Below are 14,662 nucleotides of genomic sequence, written 5' to 3' on the forward strand. Positions count from 1 at the left end.
ATTCACAGCTGATTTGTCTGATGAAACCCTCATGGCCCAAAAACAGTGATGGGATATAGTGTAAAAAGTACCTAGGAATCAGCTTACCTAAGGAAGTAAAGGATCTGTACAAAGAAAACTACAAAACGCTACTTCAGGAAATAAAAGAGAACATGAGAAAATCGAAAGATATCCCCTGCTCATGGATCGGGAGAATTAACATTGTCAAAATGGCAATACTTCCCAAAGCATTGTACAAATTCAATGTGATCCCTATAACGATACACATGACATTCTTCAAAGAAATGGAGCAAACACTCCTGAAATTCATATGGAACAATAAGCCCCCACGAATAGCTAAAGCAATTCTTGGGAAAAAGAAAATGGGAGGAATCAACCTCCCTAACTTCAAACTCTACTACAAAGCAGTAATAATTAAAACAGCATGGTACTGGAACAAAGGCAGAGCTGCAGACCAATGGAACAGGGTTGAATATACTGGCATCTCCCATCAAACATATGATCATCTAACCTTTGATAAAGGAGCAAGAAATGTGAAGTGGAGTAAGGAAAGCCTCTTTAACAAATTGTGCTGGCAAAACTGGATGGCTACATGCTCAGATCTCTGCCTAACACCATGTACAAAAGTAAGATCAAAATGGATTAAAGACCTCAATATCAGACCAGAATCCATAAGGTACATTGAAGACAAAGTTGGCAAAACCCTCCATGACGCTGAAGCTAATGATATCTTCAAAGATGTCATGCCACTGGCCAAGCAAGTGAAAACAGAGATAGACAAATAGGACTATCTTAAACTATGAAGCTTCTGCATCTCAAAAGAAACAATGACCAAAATACAAAGACAGTCTACAGAATGGGAAAGGATATTCGTCCAATACACATCCAACAAGGATATATAAAGTACTGGTTGAACTCCACAAGAAGAAAACATCCAACCCCATCAAAAAAATGGGGCGATTAAATGAACAGAAATTTTCTCAAAGAAGAAATCTGAATGGCAAAAAGCACATGAGAAAATGCTCTACATCATTAATCATCAGGGAGATGCAGATCAAAACAACAATGAGATATCTCACACCACAGAGACTGACCCACATCCAAAAGAACAAAAGCAACCGGTGCTGGCACAGATGTGGCGAGAAAGGGACCCTCCTTCACTGCTGGTGGGAATGACGACTGGTTCAGCCCTTTTGGAAAACAGTATGGACAATTCTCAAAAAATTAGAAATTTAGCTCCCATTTGACCCAGCAATACCACTCCTGAGAATATATCCCAGAGAGGCAAAAAAGTGTAGTCGAAGTGACATCTGCACTTGTTTGTTCATTGCAGCACTCTTTACAATAGCCAGAATCTGGAAAAAACCTGAGTGCCCGAGAACAGATGACTGGTTAAAGAAACTTTGGTACATCTACACAATGGTGTACTATGTAGCTGTTGTTAGAAAATATGAAGTCATGAAATTTACATACAAGTGGTACTATATGGAAAGTATCATGCTAAGCGAAATGAGTCAGAAAGAGAGGGACAGACATAGAAAGATTATATTCATCTAGGGAACATAAAGTAACAAAATAGGAGGCTAACACCCAAGAATAGCCGAGATTAGTACCAGGAAGTTTGCTCCATGGCTTGGAGGCCTGCCACACATGTTAGGAGGAAAGGCAGCTCAGATAGAGAAGGGAGCACCAAATAAAGTGTGTTGGGAGGATTCTCCCAGGATGGGAGAAGCATGCTAAAAGTAGACTATAGACCAAACATGATTGCCATTCATTGCCTCTTTTGCAAACCACAGCACCCAAAAGGAGAGAGAGAACAAAAGGGAGTGCCCTGCCACAGAGGCAGGGTGGGAAGGGGGGAAATGGGGGGTGGGAGGGATACTGGGATCCATGGTGGTGGGAAATGGGCACTGGTGGAGGGATGGGTACTTGATCATTGTATAATTGAAACCCAAGCACAAAAATTTTAAGTCTACAACTGTACCTCATGGTGTTTCAATAATAAATTTTTTTAAAGTATAATCAAGCCTACTCGATTTGGAGTCGAGCATCTTCCACCCAGATCCTCCAAATTCCAGTAGGCGGGGGTCACACCCACCACCTGGCCCCCTGGCGCCGTGTAATCCCATCAGCGGCCAAGACTCAGAGACTATAAAATCCAGATCCCGGACGAGAAAAGTGCAGTCTCTGCCCCCGCGCCTGGGTGTTCCTTCCCGGAGTCCCTTGGAGGGGAGCGGGTTGAGCTTTCCTCCCCGCCCCGACCAGGGCTACGGCAGCCGAAGACCTCCAGGACCAGCCACCACCATGCTGAGACCACTCTCCGCACACCTGAAGGTACTGGCAGAGGGACAAAGCCACGCGGGTTCCGGGGCCGAGACCTCCAAGCCTACTCGATTTGGAGTCGAGCATCTTCCACCCAGATCCTCCAAATTCCAGTAGGCGGGGGTCACACCCACCACCTGGCCCCCTGGCGCCGTGTAATCCCATCAGCGGCCAAGACTCAGAGACTATAAAATCCAGATCCCGGAACCGCGCGGCCGCATTTGCGGCCGCGCGACATCTTATTATCTCATTCCTACTTTGGACAAACTTGCAGGCTATCGAATGTAGCCTGCCCACAGGGCAGAGTCTGGCAAACTCCCCGTGGCCTACCAAATATGCCAAATACCAGTAACAATGATGGGTCTCATTCTCCTAAAGAGCCGTGAATATAATCTCAGGGCTAGGATGAAAGAGACGTTACTGGGGCCTGCTCGAGGCAATCGACGATTAACAGGATGATGAAATGAAATGAAAAATCTAGTGCATATTTGAAGCAAGTGCTTCATCCCACCATCTTGAGGCCTTGTGCTGAGAGAAAAATAGACCATTGTTTAGAATAGACACCCCCCAATAGAATGTCCTGACTCCAAGCCAGGCAGCTTCACTGGGGCACCTCGGAGGGGGGCGGGTTGAGTTTCCCTCCCCACCCCAGATAGAACCCTGGCAGCCAAAGATCTCCAAAAACCAACCACCGCCATGACCAAACCACTCTCCATGTGCTTGGACAAGCCTCACCCAAGAGGGGACGAGTTTCACCCAAGAGGGGATGAGCCTCACCCAAGATGGGATGAACCTCACCCAAGAGCAGACCGGCAGGAAAACTCAAATACACAGGAACCCGTGACTGAGATCTCCAAGCTCACTTGGATCCGGACTGGGCCTCTTCCCCCTAGGTCCCCAGTTTTCCAGTAGCTTGGTAGTCACACCCACAAACTGCCCCTGGCACTATGAAATCTCATCAACGGCCAAGACCCAGAGACTATAAACTAAAGCTCCCGGAAGAGAGCGTCGCAGAATGTCTTGGACATTATATTCTATCCATAACAAGCAATACAAAACAAATCGTCTAGCATTGCCTTTTCCGCAGATTTGAGTTGTGGTTGGACTGGTGTTCAAATGTAACCAAAGTAGAGAGAGTATGGGGGAAATTGTCTGCCACACAGGCAGGGGAAGCGTTGGAACGAGGCAGGGGGGGGAGGAGGCGGGAGCGGGGGGGGGGGAGCACTAGTGGAATACTGGGAATTTTGGTGGTGGAAAATGTTCACTGGTGAAGGGATGGGTGTTTGATTATTGTATGACTGAAGCTCAAACATGAAAACTTTGTAACTGTATCTCACAGTGAATCAATAAAAAGGGGGGATAATAATAATAAAATAATAAAATAAAATTAATATTCTGAATAAAAAGAAATAGAATAGACACCTCCTTGGGGCCAGCATGATAAATTGTACAGTGGGTAGGGTACTGGCCTTGCGTGCAGAAAACCTGGGTTTGATCTCTGGCACCCCATATGGTTCTCCAAGTCCAGTCAGAAGTGATCCCTAATCACAGGGCCAGGAGTAATCCCTGAGTACTACCATGTGTAGCCGCCATCCCCAAAAGACATCCCCTATACTAGCCATTTCTTTTACACAGAAAGAAAAGAAATGGATGGCTAGAGAAGTAGAGTGATTGGCCATAATCACAGCTAGTTGTTGCTGTGAACTGGATGAGAGTATTAATTATGCAAGTGAAAGATCAGAAAAACTGGTATCATTGATTATTTTTGATGTTCATTGTTTGATGAGACCTGTGACTTTTATTTCTTTCCTTCTACTATGTGCATGACATCAACATTTTCATTCTTTGCCATCATTTTGGAGGCATGTCTGTTCTGCCCTGCTCATTGGAAGAATGTGGTGATGAGTTATCCGCAGCTTTATTTGCTATAGCCCATGGTCTAAGTCTTGAAAAAGAGTTTTAAGAACCATGTGATAGATCATCACCTCATAGTTTCCTCAAGCCCCAAGTTCTGTCTTTGATTTGATGTTGAAGTAGGTTCTTTCCAACACTTGCCTTCTTCTCAGTTCCTGGAACTAGCTGGATTCTCAGTCCGTGCTCCTCAACTTGAATTTCTGCTTCCAGAGGCTGTGTCATTGGACCGACCTTCCATTTTAATGTTCCTGCGCTGCACTTTGGCGATATTTCCTTTGGTGAGTATTTTTCCATTGGAATTCAAAACTTGAATCCAATTTCTTTCCTATGTACGTGGGAGGAGGGAGATTGACGAAGATCCTCTCCCTGTGTTTGTGGGTCACAGCCTGGTGGGTCCGGGTCTCCTTCCTGACTACTTCCTCTACAGCAGTGGTATTTTGAGGATGTCTCCTCATTCACTTGTGATGCATAAAACTGCCACAGGCCACCCCTGCCCCCCTGCTGTCCAGATCTTCTGGCTATTCTCCCACTGATTAGAACATCTCTCCTACCCACCCACCCCCCACCCTGGGACATTCCAGAGTCCCTTTACATGCGGGTTCTGACTTGCCAGCCACCTGAGTGGCCTCCTCACAGAGATGCCCTCAAGTTCAAAGTGAACTCAGCGGGGGTTGAGCCCAGTGTTTTGTCACTCCAGGCCGGAGGTTCTTCTCTTCAGTTGTGTGATCTCAGTCGGTGACTCAGAGTCACTGTCTTGCCTGAACTCCTTCAGGAATGAGTGTGTCAGGATAGTCACAGCCAGAGTTTCCATGTCTGGATTCTTGCTTATACCCAATCGCTGCTGAGCGAATCACACATGTGGCTCTACATTGAGCCCTTCTGGCAATCTTAGGAAGGTGCTGTTTGACCTTCCCATCCTAGGGAGGGGAGACCTGAACGTTGGAACAGTTAAGAAGCTCCCACACAGCCCTGGCAGACTGTTGACTCAAGGACACTCAGCACTGTCAATAGTGTTGTGATGGCCCCAAGAGGGTGAAAATTGGTTTTGGTGGGGGGGGGGGGGTTAAAAAGGCATAGCCTATAAGGGTCAGAGAGATGGTACAACAGATAATGTGCTTGCTATGCACATGGCCAGTTTGCTTCAATCCACAGCCCCCAAATAGTTCCCTGAGTCCCATCAGGAGTAATCCCTGAGACCAGAGCTAAGAGGAAGCACTGAGCACTGCCAGGAGTGGCCCTCAAACAAAAACAAACAGGGGAAAAAGCATAGCTATAACAGACATGTGGGATCTATGAAGTTCAACCCCACTCCAAAAATCTTATTCCTTAGTTTTTAATTTGTCTCATTAGGAAAACCTAATTTAATTTCTCATTATATAGAAATTTAATTTAAATCATTTAATTAACTGATTTGATTTAAAATTAGTCACTGTGAGTATTTTCTTTTAGGAATTGATTTTTTTAAAGGTTGGAGAATTCTAGTCTAAATTTTTATTTCATAATCCTTTCTTTTTTGACTTTTAGTTATTTTGTTTAAAGTAGACCCTGGTAGCACTGTAGCACTATAGCATTGTCCTCCCATTGTTCATCGATTTGCTCGAGCGGGCCCAGTAACATCTCAGTTGTGAGACTTGTTACTGTGTTTGGCATATCGAATATGTCACGTGTAGCTTGCCAGGCTTTGCTGTGTGGGCAAGATACTCTTGGTAGCTTGCCGGGCTCTCCAAGAGGGGCGAAGGAATCAAACTCAGGTCAGTCAAGTTGGCCACATGCAAGGCAAACGCCCTACTGCTGTTCTATCACTCCAGCCCAGACCCAGGTACTTGGGAAAAATATTTCCATAGACTACTGATAGCACAGTGGTAGGGTGTTTGTCTTGCGTGCAGCCAGCCTGACCGAACCAGGTTCGATTCCTCTGCCCTTCTCAGAGAGCCCGAGAAGCTACCTAGAGTATCTCGCCCGCATGGCAAAGCCTGACAAGCTACCTGTGATGTATTCAACATGCCAAACACAGTAACAATAAGTCTCATGATTGAGATGTTACTGGGCCCGCTTGAGCAAATCAATGAACAACAGGAGGACAGTGACAGTGACAGTGACAGACTACTGATTTAGGGACTGGAGAGATAGTATAGTGGGTAAAGTACTTGCCTTGCACACGGCCAGCAGACCCAGGTTCAATCCCCAGCATCCCATATGGTCCCCTGAGCACTTCCAGGAGTGATTCCTGAGTGCAGAGCCAGGAGTAAGTGCTGAATATCACAGGGTGTCGCCCAGACCTCTCCCTCCCAAGTGAAAAAAAAAAAACTAGTTCATAATAACATTTGCTAGTTGCTTTAATATTTGGTGGAGGGGGTTACAGCAGTTTTATTTAGAACTCATTTATTTGCACAGTGCCCCCCATATGCAATATATTGGATGAGGAACACACTTTAGGAAAATTTATATAAATAGACCCAAATGACATAATTATAGGATGATTGTCCATATTTTATACAATGTCTGAAAATGGCTGGAGAACTGTTTACAACTAACTTCCTCAGAGATGTTTGAGTGACAGGCAGACCCCGTCGAAGGAAGATCAAAATCCTCTAGGGCTTTTGGCTAAGTAAGAGCAGCCCACGTTCTCAGGGTAGTGGGACCGGATAGACCCAAGGCTTCGCCCACCCCCTCCAGAGAGTGCACGCTCGGTCCGTGTTTAGCCTGCGCAATGGGGCCCTGGATGCGCTGAGAATCCTCAAGATCAGGAAACATATCCCCAAGTCTTCCTTCAAACCCCAAGCTGCCTTTTGTTTTGGCTTGTCAGTGAAAGCCTTCATCTTCTCTGAAGTGGGGCAGGATGTATTGGCAATAACAGCCAAAATTTACCAACTGGGAAACTACGGCTGTTGACTTTGAAACCCAGCTGGACCTGTGAATTGAAGTGGCTGTGCTTATGGGTTCTCTACACCGTAATGGCTGGAGTTAGGGGCCGTTCAGTGATACTTTCAAACTGATTCTAAATATTTTGTGTTAATATTTTCAAATTACTGCATGCATGTACACGCACGCGCATTCGCACACACGCACACACACACACACTCTCACATACACCCCCACTGCCCAGTTCTAAACGGGAGTTCTCCTGACTCCACTGTCTCTCTAGGTAGATCTAGAAACACAGTCCTTGGTCATTGAAACTTTCATTTATTGCCCCACATATGTAAGTCACTGTCACTGTCCTCTCGTTGTTCATCAATTTGCTTGAGCGGGCCCGGTAACGTCTCCATCATGAGACTTGTTACTTTGTTTGGAACATAGAATATGCCATGGGTAGCTTGCCGAGCTCTCCGAGAGGGGTGGAGGAATCGAACCCAGGTCAGCCTGCATGCAAGGCAAACGCCCTACCCTCTGTGCTATCCGGCTGGAGCGATAGCACAGCGGGTAGGGCGTTCGCCTTGCATGCAGCCAACATGGCCGACCCTGGTTTGATTCCTCTGCCCCTCTCGGAGAGCCTGGCAAGCTACCGAGAGTATTTCGCCCACACAGCAAAGCCTGGCAAGCTCCCTGTGACGTATTCGATATGCCAAACACAGTAACAAGTCTCACAATGTTACTGGGCCCGCTCGAGCTTCATTCTCATATGCAAGTGGGGTTTTGATGAGACAGAGAAACAAAGATTATTATTGGTGGGGGGGGGGGGCAGAAAAATAGTCCAAAGGTGAATGTGCTTCCCTAGCATGAGGCTGCACCCACAACACTGATTCCAATCCCAGCACCACTTAGGGGTCCCTGAGCACCACCAGGGGTGGGCCCTGGTCACAGACCCACAAAAGGTCCCTGAACACCAGCTGTGTTTTCCCCCCACCCACCATCAAACAGAGCTATGAAAGAGAAGTTAACTTTCTAGGAGTAAGCCAGGGATTTTTTTTCTGATTCCAGACTGACACACACATCGTGTGGAGTTGACCAAGTTTTGCAGAAACTCTTGTAGAAGGGAGGGTTATGTCAAGTAACTCTAAGTTAGTAAAATCATCCCAGTGTCAGTACAAAAGCCCCTTCCTGAAGAGGTGTCTGTTGGAGGTGATGGAGAGGCCACGTTCCTTGGCTCGGAGAGGAGGTGGTTTTGGCTAAGGTGGCAGGGAGCAATTTCCAGCTGGTGTTCAGGGGCGTTTCCGTGCTGGGGATGAAACCCCGGGCACACTCATACAGAGCATGCACTCCGACCCTCTGAATGGTCCCCCAAGCCCTGTTGTTCTGTGCAGTGAATTCTCTCTGAGTTCCCAACCAATATAATTAAATGTGAAACTTTTCACTTAAGAGCTCCAGAGGATCGGGATTGGATCAGTCAAAACAGACCAATAATCCAATAATCCCATCTGTGTAGTCTGCTCTTCCCAAGTATGGTGTGTGGTGAAGTTGGTGACCCGGTGGCCAGCATCATGTGGGGTTTGTTAGCGCACTTCCTACCTGTGGGAGATGTGGGAATGCTGAGTACAGTTCCTTAGTAATGGCTGAGCTGTCACTGTCACTGTTCATGGATTTGCTCGAGTGTGCACCAGTAACGTCTCCATTGTGAGACTTGTTGTTACTGTGTTTGGCATATCAAATATGTCATGGGGAGCTTGCCAGGCTTTGCCATGTGGGCACGATACTCTCGGTAGCTTGCTGGGCTCTCCGAGAGGCTGGGCATTGGGACACAAATGGAACGGATTTATACCCAATCACAAGCCCTTTCGAACTGTAATTCCTGCTCAGGCCCTTTCAGGCCCATGTCCCAGTGTACAGTTTTCCTGGACTGTTACTGTGACCCAGTCACACCCCGACAACAGGAGAAGTCTGTGCCACCAGCCCTGACTTGGGAGTTCTCGCGAATATTCCATGGAGGGACCCAAGATCCTAAATTGGTGTGTTCACACACATAGTTGGTGCCCCAGGGACAGGAAGACCTTTGAAGCACACGGAGAAGTGCAGTTTTAGACAATATTTGTTTTCTTTGTCTGAGGCTAGTTTGTATTGCCCCCAGTGGATTGCTGTGTGTGTTTTTCTCTTCCATATTCTGAGTTGTTACTGTGTCTGGCATATCGAATACTCTCGGTAGCTTGCCGGGCTCTCCGAGAGGGGCGGAGGAATCGAACTCGGGTCGGCCATGTTGGCCGCGTGTAAGGCGAACGCCCTACCCGCTGTGCTATCGCTCCTACTTACTTTACTTATTCTGAGTTATTCTGTGAACTACAACAGTGCCATCTGTTTAGGGGCTCACTGATCTGACAATACATTTTCTTTCACTTTGTGAAAAATTTTTTATTGTACTAGAAAAATTAGGAAGCCGTTGTTTTAAAAACTCTATGAATCCCCCAAAGCCTGTCAACTGTTGTTTAGTTCTTGTTGTTTGGTATTGCTGAGTCAACTTAATCCCTCCTGGCCCAAGACTGTTCCTTCCTAAAGAGAACTTATTACATACAAAGCACTCGCGACCTTTTGTCAGGGTAGAAAAGACAGTTTTGCAGCCTTAAGGTAATTTGATTCTACCTTCTTTAAGAAATCTTCTAGGATATTTTGTGGATCAGGTGGAAATGTACATATTGAATGAGAATAAAATCTCCTGAGAACATTGTGTTTGAAATCACGAAGCCCTGGGAGAAGTATGAATATACCTCTGTAAATCTTTGAGGCATTTTATTCAAGCTTATCTTAACTATTCCAAGAACAGACATATAAATTTTGGACTTTGTGTACCAGATGCTAAAGGAGGGGAATAGAGGTTTATACTCTGAAATACTTGCATTTAGGCACAACTTTAGATAGTATTTGTATTAGGTATTCTGTCTGCATATAGTAGAATAGTATGAGGGGAATGGTGGGAGACAGAGAGAGACAAAGGGTTAAGGCACTTGCCTTGCAAGCTGATCCCAATTCCATCCCTAACAACCTGACCCTCCAAGCACCACCAGGGGTCACTCCTAAGCAGAGGCAGAAATAATCCCTGAACACCACTGAGTGTGTTCCTTCTTAAAATAGTATATTCTGGTGAAGGAACAGGTGTTGGAACATTATATGACTGAAACTCCATCATGAACAACTTTGTAACTGTATCTCATTGTGATTCAATTAAAAAATAAGATATTATGGAGCTGGAACAACAGTGCAGCAGGTCGTGCATTTGCCTTGCATGTGACTGACCTGGGTTCAATCCCTGGCACCCCATACGGTGTCCTGAGCACTGCCACGAGTGATCTCTGAGTGCAGAGCCAGGAGTAAGCCCTGAGTACTGCTACATGTGGCCATAAAACCCCCAAAAATGTGTATTAGAATTTGTTACAACCCAAAATATAGGAATTACATTCATATTAATGGAGCAATAGCACAGCAGTAGGGCATTTGCCTTATGTGCAGCCAGCCCGGCCGAGCTGGGTTCGATTCCTCCGCCCCTCTCAGAGAGCCCGGCAAGCTACCAAGAGTATCTCGCCTGCACAGCAAAGCCTGGCAAGCTACTTGTGACATATTCAATATGCCAAACACAGTAACAAGAAGTCTCAAAATGGAGACATTACTGGGCCCGCTCGAGCAAATCAATGAATAACAGGAGGACAGTGACAGACAGTGACCTTTAGTCTTCAATAAACTAATATCCTATAGGAATCCGAATGATTTGGAATTGGAATCCACTCCATAACACAACTTATGTGAAAAAAATCATTTGGTTCATAAATGCTCAGGTGAAATAAGTTTCAAGAGTTATTGTTGGACAAATTCAGAAAAGTTAAAATGAACTACATGATTATAGACGCAACTTTCCAGCTTTTCCTGTGGGATTCTCAGAATATCCCTGAGGGCACATTTAGCCTGACACTCTTTTCTCACAAAAGCTCACCAAAGTCGATTGGCATGTATGGGCTCATTATCAGACACACTCCGTGCCTCCTCCAGCAGTCCATGTCTTTGCACACAGGCTCAGATCAGGGAGAGAAGCCTAGCGGTGCACGGTAGCTCCAGTGATGGTCACTGCATAGGACCAACATGCTGGCAGAAGGGCCCGAATAGAGTCCTGGCAGTCGTGGAGATGAACATAGGTGTTCTCACGTACATGCTTGTCAATCCATCATTTGTGTTCTGAAAGTGACAACAGATACAATGGCCACCTTGCAAATCCAAAATCAGTGCTTAGTTTATTGTTTGTCAGGCAAGGAGGAGTCACTTCTGTGAGGAAAGAACATGACCTCAGTGAATTGAAAAGTGAGGAAGAAAGAATAGGAAACACCACTTTGCCTAGCAAAGTGGGCGGAGTGATAGCACAGCAGTTAGGGTGTTTGTCTTTCATGCGGCTGACCTGGGTTTGATTCCTCCGTCCCTCTCGGAGAGCCTGGCAAGCTACCGAGAGTATCCCGCCCATGTGGCAGAGCCTGGCAAGCTCCCCATGGTGTATTTGATATGCCAAAAACAGTAACAAGTCTCACAATGGAGACGTTACTGGTGCCCGCTTGGGCAAATCTATGAACAACGGGAGGACAGTGCTAAAGTGCTACTTTGCTTAGCAGAGATAAAAGCTGGTGGAGTGGCCTCTGGCTGCTTCAAAGACTGGGAAAAAGGCTAGGATTTGATTTTGTGTTGCCAGTCTGGGAGCACAGGCTGAGTTATGCAATGCATCAGCAGGTTCTAGGTCACACTGCAGACAGCCCCCCACCACAGATGTGCGCATGTGCGCACACACACACACACACACACACACACACATCTAAAAAGAGCAAGCACAGTTATGAATAGGGGGAAATATGTATTTATTTGCAAAAATTTTATGCTAACTCTATATCTGGAAGACTGCTCAGCAGAGAGACCCCCTCTGGAGGATGGTGAGATTGTTCATTCTGGTTTTTGCAGCATGGAGATGCACAATATATATTCACTGAATAAACGAATGCATGGATGAAGGGAGGGAGATGTGTTAGCCAACCTATGAGCCAGCAGGAAACAGTGACCAAGGAGGAGTGGAGTTGAGCCAGTAGTGAGGACCACAGTGACCCTTGAGCTAGGAAGGTGGGCGTGGCTCAGGAGGTGCCGGTTACTGAGAGACAGCTGTAGGGTTTCTGGTTCTCACCTCGTATTTTGTGTTCCAGGGTTCCCGCGTACTTTGATATGTTCCCTTAATAATACCTCTTTGGTCTCAATGACCTTCAAACTGCGCATTCCTGGGGACGGTGTTGACCATAGCAGCTTCTCTGCTTGTGAGAAGAATCCAGACCAAGGAGGACTGTCTTGGAACGAGGAAGCCAAACCCACAACGAAGCCAAAAGAATTCACCATCACCCCTGACAGTGGCACCATTCGCCCCCAAGGATTCACTGCCATCCGGGTAAGCTGCCTAGCATTCACACACACAGCCACGCAGCTGAACTCCCCAGTAACTAGGGGCATCACTAAGGGGCACTCTTCCCCAGCACCATGGGAGGCGGGGGTGTCCTCTGAGTTACGTGGACAAATGAGCCACTGTGGCCACAAAGGCAGGGCACACCTGTGATGTGCAAAAGAATGACACTATAGCCTAGATTTCACCTTGCATCGGCCGAAACACTGGGCCTGACAAAGTAAAACCTCCACCCTACACGGCTGTGCACATGTCAAAGTAGAAACAGGACTTGCTTCTGTTATTTGCAATAGAAAAGGACTCCGTAGACCATTGTTAATTAAGTGCTTCAGATTCCAATCATTTGCTCAAATAAAATCCAAAATTTTTGCAAGATGATTTACTTGGCTTTTTAAAGCTACATCTAGGCTTCCTGGAGATGCTGTCATGAGACTCCCGGCCATGCTCTCAGTTTGGGGCCCCGGCTCCCTGCACAACGTACAGAGACTTCAGTACGAATTGTTCAGGACTAAATGAGAAAGGTTTTCTTCACATTCACTTCTCCAATTAGGCTAGCAACATCAAAGACTGCTAATTTGATGTGATTTTATACTTTCAGGGAAGAAATCAGATGAGACTCCATGACTATTGATAATTTTCTCATTAGTTATTATCTTCGAATATTTAAATCAGCTATAATTTCATGTCCCAGATCTCGTTTAAATGCCTCATGGTATCTAGCCTTGAATTGATGACTCCTGAGCTTTTTTTTTTAATTTTTTTTTTAATTAGTGAAACACCATGAGGTACAGTTGTAGATTTACAATTTTTTGTGCTTGAGTTTGATTATACAATGATCAGATACCCATCCCTCCACCAGTGCCCATTTTCCACCACCATGGATAATATCCCCCCACCCCTATCCCCCCATCCCCCCTGCCTCTGTGGCAGGACAATCCCCTGTGTGTTCTCTCTCTCCTTTTGGGTGTTGTGGTCTGCAAAAGAGACATTGAGTGGCAAACATGTTCAGTCCATAGTCCACTTTCGACATGCATCTCCCCTCCTGGGAGGATCCTCCAAACACCCTTTATTTGGTGTTCCCTTCTCTATCTGAGCTGCCCTTTCCTCTAGAATGCCCGACTGGCCACTAAGCTATGGAGTAATCCTCCTGGTGCTGATCTCAGCTATTCTTGGGTATTAATCTCATATTTTGTTACTTTATGTCCCCCAGATGAATGCACTCTTTCTATGTCTATCCCTCTCTTTCTGACTCATTTCGCTTAGCATGATACTTTCCATGTTGTACCACTTGTATGTAAATTTCATGACTTTATCTTTTCTAACAGCTACATAGTACACCATTGTGTAGATGTACCAAAGTTTCTTTAACCAGTCATCTGTTCTTGGGCATTCAGGTTTCTTCCAGTTTCTGGCTATTGTAAAGAGCGCTGCAATGAACAAACAAGTGCAAATGTCACTTCGACTATACATTTTTGCCTCTCTGGGATATATTCCCAGGAGTGGTATTGCTGGGTCAAATGGGAGCTCAATTTCTAATTTTTTGAGAATCGTCCATACTGTTTTCTAGAAGGGCTGAACCAGTCGACATTCCCACCAACAGTGAAGGAGTGTCCCTTTCGACTCCTGAGTTTTTTCGGGTGGTGTGTATGTTTGGGGGGTGGTATGACTCCTCCAAGAACATCCTCACAAGCCTGGCGAGGTCAGACACCGTGTCACAATTCTTCTGCCCAAAGGAGTTCCTAACTGACTTCCCAGGGAGAAATGCTATTGCAATGTATTTGTTTGCCAATTGGTATTGCTCAGATTACATGTTATTTAACTTTCCTGTTTATTTCTTTTGTTTCACTAATTTAGTACAGAAAGACCAGAAGCGAGCATGCAAACAGCCTTCAACCCAGCTGCATATATATTTTCTGCCATCTACCCGTAACTCAGGGGCATAGAAAAGGGTTTGAGTCCTACCCAGGAGTCTCTGCAGCTGAGGCAGCTGCTTTCCTCAAAAAAAATAAGCATGTTTCCTTCCAAATCAGTGCCCCACCTTCACTTTAATTTTCCCTTATACCTGGAGAAGTTTTCTCCCAGGCT

At 45.8% G+C, this 14,662-nt stretch overlaps 1 protein-coding gene across 1 annotated transcript in view; it reads left to right on the plus strand.

Annotated features, from left to right (window-relative positions):
* Positions 1-14,662, plus strand: part of HYDIN (HYDIN axonemal central pair apparatus protein) — a 281,658-nt gene that overhangs the window by 138,521 nt on the left and 128,475 nt on the right. Inside the window, exons 13-14 of the mRNA XM_056137053.1 lie at positions 4,447-4,514; positions 12,330-12,565. Of these exons, the coding sequence (XP_055993028.1) occupies positions 4,447-4,514; positions 12,330-12,565 (304 nt within the window). The remainder of the gene's footprint in view (positions 1-4,446; positions 4,515-12,329; positions 12,566-14,662) is intronic.

The sequence above is a fragment of the Sorex fumeus genome, unplaced genomic scaffold, assembly GCF_029834395.1.
Source record: "Sorex fumeus unplaced genomic scaffold, SorFum_2.1 ptg000122l, whole genome shotgun sequence".
In the NCBI taxonomy this organism is placed as follows: domain Eukaryota; kingdom Metazoa; phylum Chordata; class Mammalia; order Eulipotyphla; family Soricidae; genus Sorex; species Sorex fumeus.